This window comes from Vipera ursinii, assembly GCF_947247035.1.
Source record: "Vipera ursinii genome assembly, chromosome: 11".
NCBI classification, from domain to species: Eukaryota; Metazoa; Chordata; class Lepidosauria; order Squamata; family Viperidae; genus Vipera; species Vipera ursinii.
The window spans coordinates 11,132,067-11,151,311 of record NC_139524.1 but is presented as its reverse complement, the minus strand read 5'-3'; the positions used below and the strand labels follow the sequence as shown (position 1 = coordinate 11,151,311).

The 19,245-nt window shown below is 44.4% G+C and overlaps 1 protein-coding gene across 2 annotated transcripts; it reads left to right on the top strand.

Moving 5' to 3' along the window:
* Positions 1 to 3,520: 3,520 nt before the first annotated feature.
* On the top strand, positions 3,521 to 18,707 carry DET1 (DET1 partner of COP1 E3 ubiquitin ligase). Of its 2 annotated transcripts, XM_083370979.1 has the most exons (5): positions 3,521 to 3,593; positions 6,460 to 7,650; positions 9,562 to 9,752; positions 14,542 to 14,733; positions 18,346 to 18,707. In XM_083370979.1, exons 2-5 carry the CDS (start codon positions 6,568 to 6,570, stop codon positions 18,533 to 18,535), a joined length of 1,656 nt encoding a protein of 551 aa, XP_083227105.1. In that variant the 5' UTR covers positions 3,521 to 3,593; positions 6,460 to 6,567; the 3' UTR covers positions 18,536 to 18,707. The 2 variants fall into 2 exon arrangements, with proteins under 2 accessions (XP_083227105.1, XP_083227106.1); XM_083370980.1 differs by lacking the exon at positions 3,521 to 3,593 and having other exon boundaries at positions 6,030 to 7,650.
* The last annotated feature ends 538 nt before the right edge of the window (positions 18,708 to 19,245 follow it).

The window sequence follows — 19,245 nt, the reverse complement described above, 5'->3', positions numbered from 1 at the left end:
CTGGAATTTATGAGGCTTGACCTTTTCCTCCATGCCCTCCACCCATGTAATCTGCTTAAAGAAATCTTTCTATCCCCACATCCATTGTATTACTTTTAGGTGTCATAATTTGTTAGAGCTCTCTCTCACTCTCTTTCTCTCTCTACCCCCCCAACAAATTCTCTTTAAGAAGAAAATGTGAGGGAGATGGTATTTTCAACCCTTCATATCTGAAGAACAACAGAGGTGGAGACATGGATTTGCGGCTGGGCTATTTTCTCCCTAAACTGGACCCTTTCGGTATTTTTTTTAAATGTATCTTCCACTCTCATCAGAACATTCTGCTCTGGCAGAGGGATGGGAGGCCTGCTTTAAACCAAAGATCCTTATTCTATAGTTTAGAGCAATTTAGAAATAAACAAGTGAGGTCAGCTGTGACTAGATGGGCTCATCTTGAAAAACTATTCCAATGTCCTTGGCCTTGAATAAAACAGAAAGGAATGAAGTAAAGCTGCAGGCATGCATAAGTAGTTCCTCAACTCCCTTCCTCCTACTCTTTTACTATTCAACTAGGTTGCTGTCCATTCTCTTTTCTCCCTCTAATGTTTGCATTAGATATTTCCGTTAGCAATGCAGTTTGGTGTAGAAGCCACAGCTTTACACATATGCAATTGTATTGCTTTTTCAGATATAACTGAGAGCCAGTTTAATGTAAGGGTTAAGGTGCTGTCCTGGAAATCAGGGGACTGAGTTCTAATCCCATTTTAGGCATGAAAGCTGGCTGGGTGACTTTGGGCCAATCATTCTCTCAGCCCAATCCACCTCAAAGATTGAGGAAGGTATATTATGTAAATTTGCAACCTTGAGTTACTTATCAAGTAATAAATGTGGAATTAAAAAAATCAAATAAATAAAAAAGAAAAAGAAAGAAAGAAAGAAAGAGAAAGAAAGAAAGAGAAAGAAAGAAAGAAAGAAAGAAAGAAAGAAAGAAAGAAAGAAAGAAAGAAAGAAAGAAAGAAAGAAAGAAAGATTCATTTCAGGATATGCCAAATCTAATTTCTTCAGAAAGCTGCTTCCTTATCCACCCTAGCTGATGGTAAGACTACAAGAAGTGAACGACACAACAGAAACACACATCAGTAGCTCTCAAAAACTTTCTGACGTACATTTTTGACCTGACAGTTTTATACACACATTTTACATAAGGTTCTCAAAACTTTTATACAGTTTTCATGTTAGGTATCCTTTTATGACAGATACATTTTGAACTATTTATATTCCTCAACACATGCTTACATCACAAGTATCACATCACAGCTTTTAGAGATGGAACTGAAGCAGTTGTTGAAAAAAAGCAAAGTTTAGGGTTTTTTTAGTTAGATGACAAGAAGGAATACTCCATAGTAGATGTACTTTGGTGTACATGTGTGGATGTAAATTTTCTCTAATATCCTATTTATTTCTCTGTGCACAAAGAAACTGTCTGTAAATTAATAGGTGTTACATGTTCAAGATAAAAATTCAAGCCAAAAAAGGTGGCCCTGGAACTAAAGAACTGTAGAACACCAATCACATGATTCTTATTGGCTATTAACTTCATCTTGCTTTTTTATTTTGGATAGAATCAATGTTAATCAAACTGACACAAGTATAAAATGCTGAATTAAGATTAAACATATAACTCAAACAATACATTTTCTAAAGTCTGGAAGAATCAATTATGTTTTCCTTGCTACTATGCCTGAATGTTCTATATTGTTGGTGTCCATAGACAATAATTTTTTTTCTTTATTTGCTGTACTTCTGACCACACTTATCTTCTGTAAAGACAGGCAGTTATGCACTTAATAATGAGCCATTTGTATGTTTGGATAAATATAGGTGTAGAAAATCTCAAGTCAAGTGTAAATAGGCCATCCATTGATCTTTTAAAACACCTGTGGTTGGAGAATTAAATGACATGGATGAGCAGAATCTGACAGAACAAGCTGGATCTAAAAATTGCTAGTTTGGGCTACCTGTAATATAAACCCAGTTCAATTGTTGTTTTGTTTCATAATATTTTTAAAAATGGAAGACTTTGATTTAAGTCACTTGTGATCAATGTAAGAGAACCCTGGTGTTTTGCAATTGGATTCTAACAGTCAATACACAGCAGGGATATTGATTCTGCTAACTTCACATGAAAACATATTTTCCAAACACTAAGCTAAAACAACATTTGATCTGTTTCATTGACAGATCGGAGAGCAAAGTGAGGTGTTTTTTTTTTACTTTTGCCTTCTTTTTCATGTATCTTCAAATACTTTGGGTGTTCAAGGAAACAGTGGAATTTCAGCAAGTCTGAATCATGATCCCAAAATTGGTTTGGTAGACTTTTGGGGGGCTTGCCTAAAATAAAATATTATATAAAACTTAGCTCAAAAAAGAAGATATTAAAGATAATAACATTGTGAGCAACACATGATAATCAAATCACTTTTTTGCTGAATTTAAATTGCAATCCCAACTAAGTCACATTCATCTCTTAATACTTTCTTGATGTCTTAATTTGGTGTTTTCTGCAGAGGTCATTGTACTGTAGTGACAATAGTTGAACAGTGTGTATAGTAAGTTCTTCAGTCTACATAAAGGTAACATTAGATTGTCGGAGTGCACTGATCACAATGGGAAAGCAGCATGGATGATTAAAAAAAATGAAAATATTTTCAAGTCATCAAGCTGGGAGAGATATATCATAGTCCACAAAAGCTTCAAAGTCCAAGTTGGCAATAGGCCTTGTGTAGTGTGGATCGTACCTTTCCATCACAGTCTGTTTACATGTTACCATTTTCAACTTTATGTCTCCATACTCAACATTTCTAGTCTGCATAGCAACTACTTGCTGCAGAGGTTGGCAGGTGTAACATGTGGAGGATACTAGGCTGGTGTGGATGTGTTCATGTATGTATGAGATGTGGCCGTGATGCATTAGGTTGTCATGGTATCCTGCTAGGTAGCAGATGTGGTGGCAAGGCATCCAACTGATGAGAGTGGTTGGCATGGCAACCTCAAGGGGCCTGTCTTTATTCTGCCCATACTTAAAGGTTGGAGTGGGGAAGGTCTTTCTTGGAGTGATTATCCTAGGACCACATCTGTTGGTTTGTCTATTGCCCTAAAGCACATGATGAGGCCCATCTTCAGCCACTGAGGTGCCTTCTGGAGGAGAGGGCGGCTCCTTAGTTGCCAGGAGCCCTCTTCCCTCCTAAGAAGCGGGTTGCCATGGTGCCAATTTCAACGAAGATGCGGTTGCCATGACAGCGATGCAGAAGGCGAGATAGAGGGAACCAACGCGCGTCGCGGCTTCCAGACGCCAGGGGACGCTGCCCGGTGCAGAAGAGACGGAAGCGTAATAAGCCACAACGCGGAGTGGGCACTCTATCATTTCCTTCTTTTATTCTATGGCATCTGTGCGAATTTCGGGCTTCGGAGTGGTGCGGCCGCTCGGCCCGCAGCGGACTCGTTGGTGGGGTTAGGCCCGCCTCCCCTGGCGGAAAGATGGCGGCCGCCAGCGCTGTCGAGTGAACGGTGGAGGTTCGCCCCATCAGGAGCGAGTTGGAGCGGGAAGCATCGAGGTGGGGTCTTCCCTTGCCGCATCCTCGCGGGATACGCGTGGAAGCGTTGGCCCCGTTGCGTGGGGAGGGGGGAATCACGCTTCTCCAGGCGTGGAGAAGCGTGTCTTTAAGAAGAGACTGGGCAGCCACTTGTCTGAAATGGCATAGGGTCTCCTGCTTGAGCAGGGGGCTGGACTAGAAGACCTCCGAGGTCCCTTCCAAGTCTTTTATTCTGCCAAGAGACTGGGCAGCCACTTGTCTGAAATGGCATAGGGTCTCCTGCTTGAGCAGGGGGCTGGACTAGAAGACCTCCGAGGTCCCTTCCAAGTCTTTTATTCTGCCAAGAGACTGGGCAGCCACTTGTCTGAAATGGCATAGGGCAGGGGTCTTCAAACTTGGCCCTTTTATGACTTGTGGACTTCAACTCCCAGAATTCCTCAGCCAGCCATGCTGGCTGAGGAATTCTGGAAGTTCACAAGTCATAAAAGGGCCAAGTTTGAAGACCCCTGGCATAGGGTCTCCTGCTTGAGCAGGGGGCTAGACTAGAAGACCTCCAAGGTCCCTTACAGCTCTGTTCTGATGAAATTGATTGAAGATAGGGATAGACAGACAGATGTTGTGGGTGCTTCATCACAGGAGGATTTTAAGAAGAGGCTAGATAGACGCGTGTCTGAAATGGTATAAGGTCTCCTGCTTGTGCAAAGGGTTGGACTAGAGGACCTCCGGGGTCCCTTCCAGCTCTATTCTGATTCTGATTCTGGTTTGCTGTAGCCAAAGGGCTGCTCCTGCCTCTTTCACCTGTCCTTGGGGGGGGGGAAAGGGCTTCAGTTGCCTCTTTGGGCTCTTCCTTAAGAAAATAAACTGGGCAAATGTCGATTAAAGCCAATCCCCCAACGTCAGCATCTTGTGAGCCACAAATGTATTTCTTTCCCTTCTATATCAAACTTCTTAAGCCACCCATCTCACTCATAGAGGTGCTCTGGGAGGTGTACAATTTAATTGATATAATAAAACATTTAAATCTAAAGAATTTAGGCTTAGTTTTTTTTAAAAAAAAGATGTAAAGCAAAGTTATTGAAATAGCTTCATCATCATTAAAATAACTGAAGGATGCCATGAACACAAAGGACTTCTGGGAGTTGGCTTTTGTGTTCCTTAATTTCTCAGGCCCAGTGGCCATGACATTTATATTTCATCACCCTCATTTATATTTCTCTCAAGTGGGGGAATTCCCCTTAGTGGATTAGTTAGTTCCTTGTTAGTGGAACTGCCCACCTCTATAGGCGGCTACTACTCTCTGTTTGCTTCTTTCCACTTAGGTGGTATGAAGTCTGCAGAAAGGGGGAGTGCTGGCTGATTATTATTCTGTTTTAATCATTAAATTTGTCATTTGGATACCTTTACCGCTTTTAGTTACTTGCAAAAATAAGAAAGGGGATACAAATTAAATGAATATATTTATTTGCCACCCGTCTCGCAGTTCGAGGCGACTTTGAGCGGCTTACAAATGTGAAAAGAAATACATTCGGTGAGGAGTGAAGACCTTTGAATACAATGAATTCAAGAATGCCTTTTATTTATCAAGCTTGTATCCTGCCTTGCTTCCGGGAGGTTAAAGTGGCACACACATTGCTCCCTCCTCCAGTTTTCCCAGCAACAATTACCCTGTGAATAAAGTTGTGCTAAAAAAGAATAATTGGCCCAAAGTCACCCAGTGAGTTTCTGTGCTTGAGGGTGGACTTGAATCTCCATCTTTTTGCCTTATTAGCTTTACTTATCTACTTGCCTAAGAAACTCTTGGGCCAGATCAGCTCCACATGGTCTACCCAGACTTAAAGCAGACTTTCAGACAAGGTTTTTGTTCACCTATAGATATTTGAAATAGTCCAAATGTAAGATGTGTATTCCACCACTGAGTTGTGACCGTTTCACATGTGCTTAAGAAAGAAAGGGGAAAAAGAAAAGAACAAGAAGCAAAGTAATAACATTCAGCTTAAAGTCAGATGAGAGGTCCTGCATTCTGCCCCAAATTTGGAAATACTAGATAGAATGGTTGGGCTTGGATTTAAATTTGTATTCAGATTCTATTCAGTCCAATCTATCTCCCTTTGTTACAAAGAAAAAAAAAACAAATACAGGAAAAGCATCCTTAAAAGAAAGATGGAAATCAATGCTATTGCAGAGGCATTGCTACTGTCTAAACCCACTCATTCTTGTAAAAGATTAGATCAGGGGTGTCAAACTCAATTTCATTGAGGGCCACATCAGCGTTGAGAGGGCCGGGTGGGCGTGGCCTACTGGGTGGGCATGGCCAGCTCTACATCGTTCGCATCGAGGGTGCCTATGGGGGCCTGGGCAGGAGTGGGACAGATCTGGGGGTCTCTGGCAGAAGGAGGGTCTCTGGGCCAGGGCCAAGGCAGTGGGGGCCGTTCCCTCACTGTTTCCAGGATGGCTTTGCGGGCCGCATGAAACCACTTCGCAGGCAGGATCCGGCCCCCGGGCCTTGTGTTTGACATGTCTGGATTAGATCATAGTTCATAAGAGATTGAGTCAGTAGTTTGAACTGCTCTTTCTAATGGTCTGCTTGAGTATATCATTTCTACTTGAAGTGGAATGGAATACTCCAAAAGAAAGATGGACTTCCTCCCAGTTTTTAGCCATTAGCTCTTCTGAGCAATTTGTAATTTACATTAAATATTGCCTTGTTTCCTGTGGGAAACAAAATTCCTAAGTTGTAAAGTATTTCCTTAATTGTAAGTACGGTATTTTAAGCTCACTTCAGGTGATTCTGAAAAACAATACAAAGTATTGGAGAATCTTGCAGCAGCTTAAAAATAGCATTTTTTTGTATTTGTGTGTTTCTTGAATGTTCTCCTTCTCTTTACAGTTTTGTCATCCCTGCCTCCAAATGTTCCATTGCTTGACAACATGATTTGCCCTGCGCCTTCCTCAGAGCCCAGTATTCCTGGGATGTTCTCTGTTTGAAGAGGATAGGATGGAACATGACAACCCAACCATCAGACCACGTCGGATCCAGAACCAGAACGTAATTTACCGTTTAGAACGTCGAAGGATCACCTCTGGCAAAATTGGGACACATTGGCACCAAGTCCGCATTTTTCATCAGAACATTTTCCCCAATTTTACCGTGGTCAACGTTGAGAAGCCCCCCTGTTTCCTACGAAAATTTTCCCCTGATGGAAGATACTTCATTGCTTTCTCCTCAGATCAGACGTCTTTGGAGATTTATGAATATCAGGGATGTCAAGCAGCAGAGGATCTACTCCAGGGTTATGATGGAGAGATCTTGGCTAATGGCAATGATCAGAGGTCCATCAACATCCGTGGGCGCCTCTTTGAACGGTTCTTTGTCCTCCTTCATATTACCAACGTGGCCTCCAATGGGGAGCACTTGAACCGTGAATGTAGCTTGTTTACAGACGATTGTCGATATGTCATTGTTGGTTCTGCCGCCTATCTGCCTGAGGAACCCCATCCTCCCTTTTTTGAGGTTTACCGCAACAGTGAATCAGTGACTCCTAATCCCAGGTCTCCTTTGGAAGATTATTCTTTGCACATCATAGACCTTCACACTGGTAGGTTGTGTGACACCCGGACCTTCAAATGCGACAAAGTCATCTTATCCCACAACCAAGGACTCTACCTATATAAGAACATCTTGGCTATTCTCTCCGTGCAGCAGCAAACGATTCATGTCTTTCAGGTAACTGCTGAAGGTACCTTCATTGATGTGCGGACCATAGGGCGCTTTTGTTACGAGGATGACCTTCTCATGCTCTCTGCGGTCTATCCAGAGGTCCAGCGGGATTCGCAGACAGGAATGGCCAACCCCTACAAAGAGCCGTTCATCAATTCTCTGAAACACAGGCTGTTAGTCTATTTGTGGCGAAGGGCAGAACAAGATGGAAGCGCTATGGCTAAAAGGAGGTTCTTTCAATATTTTGACCAGCTGAGGCAGCTTCGCATGTGGAAGATGCAACTGTTGGACGAGAATCATCTCTTCATCAAATACACAAGTGAGGATGTAGTCACATTACGAGTGACCGATCCTTCACAGGTAGGAATATAGTGATTTTATGGCATGGGGTTTTTTTTTGTCTGGTTGTACGTTGCACACGAGTCCGTCTGAGTCAGTGGTATGCAGAGATGATAATAAAGAATTTTCAAACTTAGTAGCCACTATTGTTCCTGTCTTCCACAGTTCTGTCCAGTTTCCTTTCCAAACCATCGTTGCCCCATTTGATAGCAGGAAAAGTCTACAGTTTTTGTCTGTAGAATAAATCATTGTTTACAATGATTGTTTCTTGGACCTCTCCACATTTATGAATGAGTACAAATTTTAAAGTAAGGGAGAAAGAAAAAAAACCTCTATCCACATTTTTGCATGCATATATTGTTTCTCTTCCCGCCAGAGTACTTTCTAAAAACCCTTCCAGTCTGTGATCTTTTTTTCCACAGGAAATTAATCTAGCCTGTTCACTGTTTTATTTTGCACCTTTTGTGCTTTGCCAATTCTCTTTAATGTGTTGAACAGAACTGCATGCATTGTTTAAGATAGGCTTTTGCGCATGCAAGCATGCTCACGCGCTATTATAATAAAGTGTGTTTTATTTTCAGTTATATTCCAACATAGATATATATTACTATGGTGATTGTTTTACTTTCATTATCTTCCACACGATTCCTAGCACAGATTTTGCCTTTCTATAGGGTTGACTTTTTCCACTGAAGTACAATATCTACTATGAGTACAAAATCCTTTTCCTGGTCAAGTCAAGCTCAGATCTCATTACTGTAAAAGTTGGTTGTCCAGAGTAAAAAAACACAACAACCCCGAGTCTAATATGGTTTGGATTCCTGAAACATGCACACAGACATGCATCTCCCACAGAGCAAGAGATGTAATTTGCCAGGAGATCTTCCTACTATGCCTATAGTGACCAAGGCAAACAATGTTTCACCAAAGGCCCAATACATTTTAGTCTTCTAAAGACAAAAAACTTGATTGATGGGACTTCCTGAAGGCTTCATAAGATCATTGCAAGAATGCAGAAAGAATCTGACAAACAGGGGACGGGGAGGAAATGAATGGTGCTGGGTAAATTAACCCCAGTTTTAAAGAAACGATGGAGAAACATAACCTTAATGTTTCTTACAATTTTATTAGAAGATGTATAACATTCACAACAATATCAACTATAGCTTCTTTGAAAGAAAAAGAAAAAAAAGAAGATTCTCAAGAGGCAGTGTTCCAAAAACTTAAGTTACAAGTCTAGAGATGCAGAAACGCGATCAAGATTTTGGCATCACCCGCAACCTGTTTCCTAAGGGAAAAATTCTTTACCACTGCTTAGGTGACTCTGTAAAATCAAAACATACCTTTTCAAGATTCTTAGATAAGAATGCCCGTAATTCAAAAGAAATAGTTAATGGCGCTCATCCTTTCTTTTCCAAACCAGCAGGAGATCCTAAACAGTGCAGTGTTTACAGGCGGCAGCAGAGCGCACAAAAGCAATTTCAATGACTCATCTCGGCATGTTAGAAATATTAAGACAGCAGAAGAAAATTACTGCCCCCCCCCAACCCCATCCCAAATAAGTCCTACCATCTCACCTTTCTGCATACACCAAAGGAATAATCTTCTCTGGGAAGAAAAGCAAAATCACGCTCGGCAGAGAAAAGGAGAAGTGGGGCATTGAGTGTCCGGTTGGAAACAAGCAAAACCAAAGCCTTGGAGGAATTCCAGCCAGCTTTGTAAATGATTTGACCGGCCGGTTAATAACCCGAGTTAACATTTGCTCTCCTTTCAGACGATGGCAAAGGCAAGGGATTAATGACCCAAGGCAGGGTTCTTCCCACAAAAAAAGCATCTCTTTGGGCTGCTGGGCGGGGGTTGGGGAGTTGGTTGGCGCACCTGGCCGGTGCCTCGTCTACCCACCTGGCCTCCCTTTCTGCCTCCTCCTTCCAGCCTTCCTTTTTTGTGGTGTACAACATGGTGACTACCGAGGTGATCGCCGTCTTTGAGAACACGTCGGACGAGCTGCTGGAACTCTTTGAGAACTTCTGCGACCTCTTCCGTAACGCCACTCTCCACAGCGAGGCCGTTCAGTTCCCTTGCTCGGCTTCGAGCAACAATTTTGCCAGGCAGATCCAGCGCCGGTGAGCCTCATGCTTTTCAGTTAACACACACCACCCGTTCCCTTTCCATTCCCCCCCCCCCGGCCAGGGGTTCCACAAAACCAGCAAAATGGAAGGAGCTAAAGCTAAACTTCAGTTTCGGCTTCCCCCAAATGAACTGGAATTGTCCTTGTGTCTTCAAGTAAATGTATCTGAAGGGTGGCCCAGGCTTTTGGTAGCTGAGTCTTATTTATTATTTACTTTATTGGGCAACTGCTTGTCTGAAGTGGAATAGCATAGGAATAGGAGTAGGAGTAGGAATAGAGTAGAGTTAGAGTAGAATAATAGAATAGGATAGAATAGAATAGAATAGAATAGAATAGAATAGAATAGAATAGAATAGAATAGAATAGAATAGAATAGAATAGAATAGAATAGAATATCAGAGTTGGAAGGGACCTTGGAGGTCATTTAGTCCAACTCCCTGCTCAGGCTGGAAACCCTATACCATTTCAGACAAGTGGCTGGCCAGTCTCTTCTTAAAAACTTCCAGTGTTGGAGCATTCACCGTTTCTGGAGGCAGGTTGTTCCACAGGTTAATTGTCCTCACAGTCAGGAAGTTTCTCCTTAGTTCTAGGTTGCTTCTCTCCTTGATTAGTTTCCATCCGTTCCTTCTTGTCCTGCCTTCGGGCGCTTTGGAGAAGAGCTTGACTCCCTCTTCTTTGTGGCAGCCCCTGAGATACTGGAACCCTGCTATCATGTGTCCCCCCTCGTCCTTCTCTTTCTTAAAAGGGTCTCCTGCTTGAGCAGCGGGGGTTGGAGTAGAAGACCTCCAAGGTCCCTCCTAACTCTGTTTTATTTAACACTTTTGGGAAAGGGAAGGGCAGCTGTGGGTCAGGCAGAGATTGTGTCACACTTTATATTTCTAACAGGGAAAGGGGTGCATTTGGCTTAAAAAACAACAACTTTTCTTGCTTGATTATATGTCATGAAACCAGCATCAACACTTAGTGACACCCACCCCCCCCAAATTTTCTCCCCGACAATTTGTCCCTAATCTGGTCTTCCATTGCCACTTTTAACTGATTCCATCCACCTTGATGCTGGTCATCCTCTATTTTCCTTTCCTTCTGCCTTTCCCAGCATGAGCCTTTTTCCCAGAGAGCTTTGCATAATGTTTCCAAAAGTAGGGTCATATGAGGCTGGCAATTTACGCCTGGAGTGAGAACTCTAGATTGACTTATTGGATCCATACCTTTGTTTGTTTCCTTGGCTCTCCACGATATTCTTATTTTGCAATTTAACACGGTAGGTTTTTGGCCTCTCGCCATGTGCCTTATTCTTGCCAACTGTAACCGGAAGGGACTCCAGGCGTTGCACAAGCTATAGGCAGTCCTCGTCTTACGACGGTTTGTTTACTGACCGTTCAAAGTTACAACGGCACTGAAAAAAACTGACTTGTGACCATTTTTCACACTTACCACCATTTGCAGCATTCCCCCGTGGTCGCGTGATCAAAATTCAGATGCTTTGCAACTGGCGTGTACTTAGGACGGTCGCAGTGTCCCGGGGTCACGCGATCCCCTTTTGCGACCATATGTCGAGCGAAGTCAGTGGGGAAGCCAGGTTCACGTAACAACCGGGTTACTAACTTAGCCAACTGCAGTGATCCACTTAACAAATGTGGCAGGGTAGGTCGTAAAAATGGGGCGAAACTCACCCAACAAATATTTTGCTTAGCAACATAAATTTTAGGCTCCACTGTGGTCGTAAGTCAAGGACTGCTTGTTCACCTGATGCATATGATGCTTTTTTAAAAAAACAACACAACAACAATATTTCTCTCCAGTGGTCTCCAGATATTATGGACTACACCTCCCGTAGGTCCAATATTTGTGCTGGCTATGCCTGATGAACGTTAAAAGTCCAAGACGTAAATGGGCTTCATGGAAGGCTTCAGATTCTGCTTTTCAGAGGTCCCTCACCTTGTAAGATAGATAATGAGGAGTATCTCATATAGTCGATGATGAAATTGAGGGTTTAGGGTTATCTGAATGGTAAGGAACAGAATAATCTTTCCTGAAATTCACCTTAGTAAAGAGCTCTCCCTGTTTCCTAACTTCAGAGCAAGTAATCACTTAACCATGTGTACTATGAACCAGTTTTTTCAACAACTTAGAACAAGCTGCTTCCCCTTCCTCCCATTTGCATTTGTCCCCCCCCTTTACATCATTCAAGAATGAGAATGGATCTCCATCTTATCCTTTAATGACAGAAGATCTGGAGGCATAAAAGCTTTTAGTTTTCATGTTCTTCTTCTTCGAGAAAACATCATTTAAAGGCAAGCGTTGCTAATCCTTGTCTCTCCCCACCCCCTATGATATCTGTCATATTTTGCAGTTTAAAGCGTCCACTTCTTAGTACGTTCATATCAGTTTACTTCAGGATTTATTTCCCAGAAACCTGCACATTGGCCTTTTGAATAAAGGCTTTTTGCACAGATTCAGTATTCCTGGCAGGGCCAAAGGTTTTAGGTTTAAACCTGGACGAATGTGAACTTAAAATTGAGAGTTGAGATTTCCCCCGTTTAATGTTCTAAAGCTGTTGCCATTCTAATATTTGGCTTTCATGCAAGAGATTGAGTGAGCAATGACCTTTTGAAGAGTGCAAGGTGATTTGGGTGTCTCTAAAACAGGAGTGTCAAACTCATTTTCATTGAGGGCCGCATCAGCATTGCGGTTTGCCCTCAAGGGGCCGGGTGGGTATGGCCAGGGTGGGCGTGGCTAGAGTGCATATGGCCTACTGGGTGGGTGTGGCCAGCTCTACATCATTTGCATCAAGGGTGCCTATGGGGGCCTGGGCAGGAGTGGGACAGATCTGAGGGTCTCTGGCAGGAGGAGGGTCTCTGGGCCAGGGCCAAGGCAGTGGGGGCCGTTCCCTCACTGTTTCCAGGATGGCTTCACGGGCCGCATGAAACCACTTCGCGGGCCAGATCTGGTCCCCGGACCTTGTGTTTGACATGTCTGCTCTAAAATATTAATGTATGTTTTCTTGAAGAAAAAGATACTGCACACTCCAAATTTTTAACTCTCGGTTTTCTTCGGTTCAACATCTGGTGACCTCTTCCTTTTTATTGGCTCAGCATCTGTTAGCTCTTTCTGGTTAATTTTTCCGCTGGGGTTCCCTTGACCCAAGTGTGTGCTCATCTTGACTTTATCCTTGTCCTTCCACACATCGTCCATTGAATGAAGGCTATTCTGTAAAAATGGTTAAAGACAATTTACAGAGAAGCCTATAATGAGCTTCTAAGGAATCCCGCTTAGATTCTTTTTGGAAATGCAATCTAGAAATCATTATGCTGCTCAATTTCTCTTCAAGTACAGGTGATTCACTACTGCAGAACTATATATCTGGTTAGCTGTCTTCATAGCAACATAGCTGTTTCATTTGTGCTTTAATTGCTCTCCAAAGAGCTTAACTACATGTTCCTCGTGCTTATGTTTTAACCTCAAAACAAGCATAGGAAATGCACAAGCTTGAATTTCCATAGCTTCCTGGGATTTGAACCCGTTTGTCTAAGCTAACTCTCTGAATGATGCCATTATTTCCTCTAACTTATTCAGTGACTACAGCTTCAAGGTCTTAGGCAGAAGTTCTTAAAACTCACTTTTCCCATTGTCGTCGTCGTCATCATCATGTTGAAAAGGACCTTGGATAACACCAAGACTTAATGCAGCATTATGTCAGTCTTGCCAGGTGGAACAGAGAGAAAACATGATAATGATGATGATGATGATGATGATGATGATGATGATGATGATAATAATAATAATAATAATAATAATAATAATAATAATAATAATAATAATAGTAGTAGTAGTAGTAGTAGTAGTAGTAGTAGAGTTGGAAGGGACATGGAGGTCTTTTAGTCCAACCCCCTGCTCAAACAGGAAAATACCATTTCAGACAAATGGCTGTCCAGTCTCTTGTTAAAAACTTCCAGTGTTGGAGCATTCACAGCTTCTAGAGGCAGGTTGTTCCTCTGGTTAATTGTCCTCACAGTCAGGAAGTTTCTCCTTAGTTCCAGGTTGCTTCTCTCCTTGATTAGTTTCCAGGTGTTGCTTCTTTTTTTTATTGAAAAGTTTTTCAATACATTTTATCTTTAACAACCCCTCCCCACCCACCCCCTTCCCAACCCAACCCAACCCTCCCCCCCTCCCCTCCCCCCTCCCCTTCCCCCCTCCCCGACTTCCCAGAGCTAAATACAAGGTATAAAAGTAGAAACAATCATAAACAACCATATGCTAACAACAATGAACTATTAAGTCTATCGCACTTTAGCTCTTATAGAGTGACTACAAGCAATACAAATATCACATCAATACTTATTCAAATGCTAAATGAAACTTTTTAGTCCCATATTTATTCTGGATATAATCAATCCATTTAACTTCTTGTCCTGCCTTCAGGTGCTTTGGAGGATACCTTGACTCTCTCTTCTTTGTGGCAGCCCCTCAAATAATGGAACCCTGCTATCATGTCCCCCCTCGTCCTTCTCTTCATTAAACTAGACATGCCCAATTCCAGCAACCGTTCCTTGTATGTTTGAGCCTCCAGTCCCCTAATGTATTTTTCTCAAAGTGATACCAAAGATTTGTCACAGCTAAACTTCAGTCCTTTGATGAACTCAGGATTCTTAATTGTCTGATTTCCACCACCCCCTTCCTCTCCCCCGCAAAGCTAACGTATAGTACTAGGTGGGTGGAAAGGAGGATATGTGTTTTTTATGTTGTTTCTTCCAGCTTTATAGCCCTCACCTTCTCTCCTTCAGTTTCAAGGACACCATTGTCAATGCAAAGTACGGGGGACACACAGAGGCAGTGCGTCGTCTCCTGGGTCAACTTCCAATCAGCGCACAATCGTACAGTGGCAGCCCTTACCTTGACCTCTCTCTCTTCAGCTATGATGACAAATGGGTTTCGGTTATGGAGCGCCCCAAAACGTGTGGTGACCACCCAATCAGGTACGCACAATGCCTCGATTTCCATCCTTACATTAGAAAGAACAAGTCGTTGCATGTAGTTTGCTGCCCCGTTAGATAGGAAACAGGTAATCATAAGGTTTACGTCTCATTCATTGGGGGAATTAATAGGGTCCTTGGCTTGATCGACCATAGGCTGCAGTTAGTCCTCAACTTACGACCACAGTGGAGCCCAAAATTTACGTTGCCGACTGAGGAATTTGTCGGGTGGGTTTTGCCCATTTTTGCGACTGTTCTGGCCACCCTTTTTTAAATGAACCACGGCAGTCGTTAACCTACTCACACGGTTGTTTAAAGCGAATCCGGCTTCCCCGTTGACTTGGCTTGTCGGAAAGTCGCAAAAGGGGAATCGCGTGTCCCCAGGACGCTTCCAACCGTCGTAAATACGAGTCAGTTGCCAAGCGTCATGAATTTTGATCCCATGACCGTGGGGAGGCTGCGGCGGCCGTAAGCCTGGAAAAACGATCGTGCATACCGTCATTTTGTTCAGCGCCATCGTAACTTCAAACGGTCACTTAACAAACTGTTGTAAGTCGAGGACTACCTTGTATTCTTACGTTTTAATTTAATTTAGCTCTTTGGTCAAAAAAAAAAAAAAAGGCCGCCAGACTCGTTTACCAAACCCAAAAGTGAGATGGGTCTTCTCGAGCTTCTAAATCCAAACATCGTCCCATAACGAACGTCGGTGAGGAAGACAATAGATTCCAATGCCTTCCCTCCCCCACTCCGTTACAGTTGTCCGGTTGCAAGCGAAGCTGCGTAGGGAGTCAACCGTGACCCTTGGCTTCTAGAGGGCAGAGAGTCTTCCCTTCCGATCTGCTTTCCACAGTTGCCCTTGCTGTTTTCCCTACCTGACAGAAGTTTATCGCCCATCTTCTAGTTCAGAGGTCCCCAGCCTTTTGGGCACCAGGGACCGCTGGCTCCGTGGAGAGAGGTTTTTTCCGCGGACCGGAGGATGCGTGGTTTTGTGTGCTGCCTGCATCCCGCGGATGGGGCTTTGCCTGTTTGCGTGGACCGGTTGCTGGCATGCCACTGCCCGGTACCGGTCCACGGACCTGGGGGTTGGGGACCCCTGTTCTAGTTCCCAGTTCTATCTGTTCCTCATAAACTGCTCAAATGCCAATTCTCAAACCTCAGGTAAGCTCCCTTGTGGCACCCAACGAATGAGCTGATTTGCTTGTCTCCTTTGGGCCTTTCTTTATTGACGTGCTTGAGTTCCAGCACAGTCCTCCATCCCCCGAGGATATTGGGCTTCTGCCTTTTTGCCACGCTTGGCTTACGTTTTGAGTTCTTCTTCCCTTCTGACGCCGGGCGCCAACTGCACCTTTCACGCTGGGCCGGATGGGAAGATGGCAGCTGTTTTGCCACCTGAAAGCCACTGCCAGGAGATTTCTTAGCTGTCCTGTAGCCTGGGCCATTAGGGTGAGCAAGAAAGCCTGCTGTTGACAGTCGAAGGGCCCAGACTTAAACAGTCTGAAAAAATGTCACAGGAAAAGCCTTTCGGGGAGGAGCGTTGTTTTTTTTTTTTTTTAGAAAGCCAAACAGCGTGGCAGGTAAAGCTTTTCATTTTTATAACAATTCCCCCTCCCTCCCCCGGAGAGAAGTGCTCTCCATTACCGTTCTTATTGGCAAGCATCTCGCATTTCGGTATCTTTTAATTTTTTTCCGCTGCATGCGAGGCGGTGCAAATGGGCCTCTTGATTGCAGAGCACTTTTCAAAAAAAAAGAAAAAGAGAGATGTTAAAAAAACAACAACACACAACACGAGACAGAGCCGTACCTTGAGAGATTACCGGGCACTTTTCTTGAGTAGGGCAAATTGCCCTGAATTAGAAAGGGGAGGGCAGAAACTCACGGAACGGAAGTTTGCTCCCTTTCCCCGGTTTTTTTTTGTGGGTTTTATTGTGCCCCCCTCCCTCCCCAAATTGTGCCTACCAGCTTCACTTCATGGAGAGAAAAGGGAGCCATTTAGAAAGTCAGGCCAGTCAGATTGTTGCTCTTCTCCCTCTCCCCCCTTTTCCCCTTTTTTCTTTCTTTTTTTGGGGGTGTCTCTTAATTTGTCAGGCCAGCCGGAGGCTTTTAAGGAGCGGAATATAAATGATGACTGTTTGGAAAGAATGTGATGAGCGAATGCGGCACAGGCCACGTTGTGAAACCTGGCGGGTGTATATTTATCCCCAGAGCAGTCCTCTTTCCCACCCACCCACCCTGCCTGCCTGCCTGCCTGCTTGCCTGCCTGCAACGGCCTGGCGTGTCTGTTTGGAGGGAAGGGGGAGGAGGTGTGGAATCCCGCACATTAAGGGTTTGAGCGGAGAGGAGGATGCTGTGAAAATGCTCACCTGCAAAACAAAGAAGGGAGAAGCAGCCAGGAGATCAGGGTCAGTCCGTCTCTTTTATCTCAAGTTTTAATGAAGCTGTATTTTTTTTTAAAAAAAAAAACAAAACACAAAAACAAAACCCTGATTCCCCCGTGGCGTCCTTCTCCTCGAGGGCTGATATCTCCTGCGAGGGACTCCAGCTGAATATCTGCTGTCGGAATCCAAAGGTTGGACGGCTTCCGAGCGCAGACTCCCATTTGTGTAGGACTGAGCTGGATAGCGGACAGTTTCTTTGGCCCTGAGGTTCTCCCTGTTCCACTTGACTTTATTTCCCCACCACCACCTTAGCCCAACATGGCTCACAGTCCTTTTCTTTGTGGGGGGGGAGGAGGGAGGGGGGATTTTAAATACGCCGCCTTGAGCCGCATAGAGGAAAGGTAGGATCTGAGGCAGAGTTGACAATCATGTCCTTAAATTCCATCACCAGCCCGTCTGGTCAAAGGTAAACTTTCTTTTTACTGAAACTTCTTTTAAATAGAGGAGTTTGACTGGTCTTGTCTCCTTCCCTGTTTTTTGTCTTTACCTTGGTCAAAATAGCATGGGGGTTTTCTTTGCTTACTGAATTCCGTGAGATTGATGTTTATTTAGTTCCATGTGCCTAAAGACTGGCCAACCAGCATCTCTCTCTCTCTCTCTCTCTCTCTTCTTTCTCTCTCTCCCTTTCTCTCTCCCTCCCTCCCTCTCTTTCCTCCTCCCTCTCTCTCCCCCTCCTCTCTTCCTCCCCTCCCTCTTTCCCTCCCTCCCGCCCCCTCTCTTTTCTTTCTTTCCCTCCCTCCCTCCTTCCCACCTTCCCTCCCTCCCACCCTCCCTCCTCTCTCTTTCCCTCCCTCCCTCTTTTCTTTCTCTCCCTCTCTCGCTCCCTCTCTCCCTCTCTTTTCTTTCTCTCCCTCCCTCCCTTTCTCCCTTTCTCCCTCCCTCTCTTTTCTTTCTCCCTCTTTACCCCTCCCTTTTCCTCCCTCTCTCTCTCCCTCCCTCCTTCCTTCCCTTTTTCCCTTTCTCCCTCCCTCTCTCTTTCCCTCCCTCCCTCCCTTTTCTTTCTCTCTCTCCCTCCCCCTCCCTCCCTTTCTCCCTCTTTCTCCCTCTCTCTCTCTGTCTTCCTCCCCTCCCTCTCTCTTTCCCTCCCTCCCTCTGTCTTTTCTTTCTCTCCCTCCCTCCTGCCTTCCCTCCCTCCCCCACCCCCCCTCCCTCCTCCCTCTCTCTTTTTTCCCATTCACAGATTTTATGCCCGAGATTCTGGTCTGCTGAAGTTTGAAATCCAAGCAGGACTTCTGGGTCGACCCATCAACCATACTGTCCGGCGCCTAGTGGCATTTACCTTCCACCCTTTTGAACCCTTTGCTATCTCTGTGCAGCGGACTAACGCGGAGTACGTGGTCAACTTTCACATGAGGCATAGCTGCACGTAGTCTCGCTCTGCTGTGGACACTGAATAGAGACATTTTTTCCCCCCACAGACACCCCCCCCCAAGCCAACGTAAGGCTGAAAGAAACCAAAACACCGAGCGTCTTTGGCCGGGTGCTGTTTCAGTCCTGTGATGTTTGGGTATCACAGGAAGGATGGTGCTGATGAATCCCGTAGCCGCCTCAAAAAGTTCTTTTTTTTTCTCAGGTGCTATTCTGTCATTCAGCACAAACCAAACAGATTTTTTTTTCTAAAGTTCTCTGCTCCGATACTTGACTTATTGCTACGTCTGCTCCTCCTCCTGCTATTTAGTGGGGCGGGGGTGGGGGGCCCCTTCAGCTGAATAAGCGACAGGAAACCCATTTGTAGCCAAGCATTTAATTATTTCCCTCTCTCTTGTAATAGAGGGGTAAAAAGTCCTCCTGTCACGCTTTCAAGAAGGTTGGCTGGTCCCTTCGTGGGAGATAGGGAGATAGTGCCTGCTTTTATACAGGCAGGGAAGATGATGGGATAAACCCCAAGGTGCTTTTTTTTCCCCACGAGGCAACTGGCCTTTCTTGCTTCTCTTTGAAGACGTTTCGCTTCTCGTCCAAGAAGCTTCTTCAGCTCTGACTGGGATGGTGGGGAATGGAAGGGTTTATATTCATTGCAGACAGCTGGCTAGTTGCTTTCTTTTGGAGAGCCGCTCGGAGGTTTGCCCGTGTCCTCAGGGTC

Bases quoted from the DNA above. Each gene is read 5' to 3' on its own strand.
- DET1 (XM_083370979.1), top strand. From the start codon at position 6,568: ATGGAACATGACAACCCAACCATCAGACCACGTCGGATCCAGAACCAG. The intron at 9,753-14,541 runs GTGAGCCTCATG...TCTCTCCTTCAG, and splicing joins GCCAGGCAGATCCAGCGCCG to TTTCAAGGACACCATTGTCA. The intron at 14,734-18,345 runs GTACGCACAATG...TCCCATTCACAG, and splicing joins TGTGGTGACCACCCAATCAG to ATTTTATGCCCGAGATTCTG.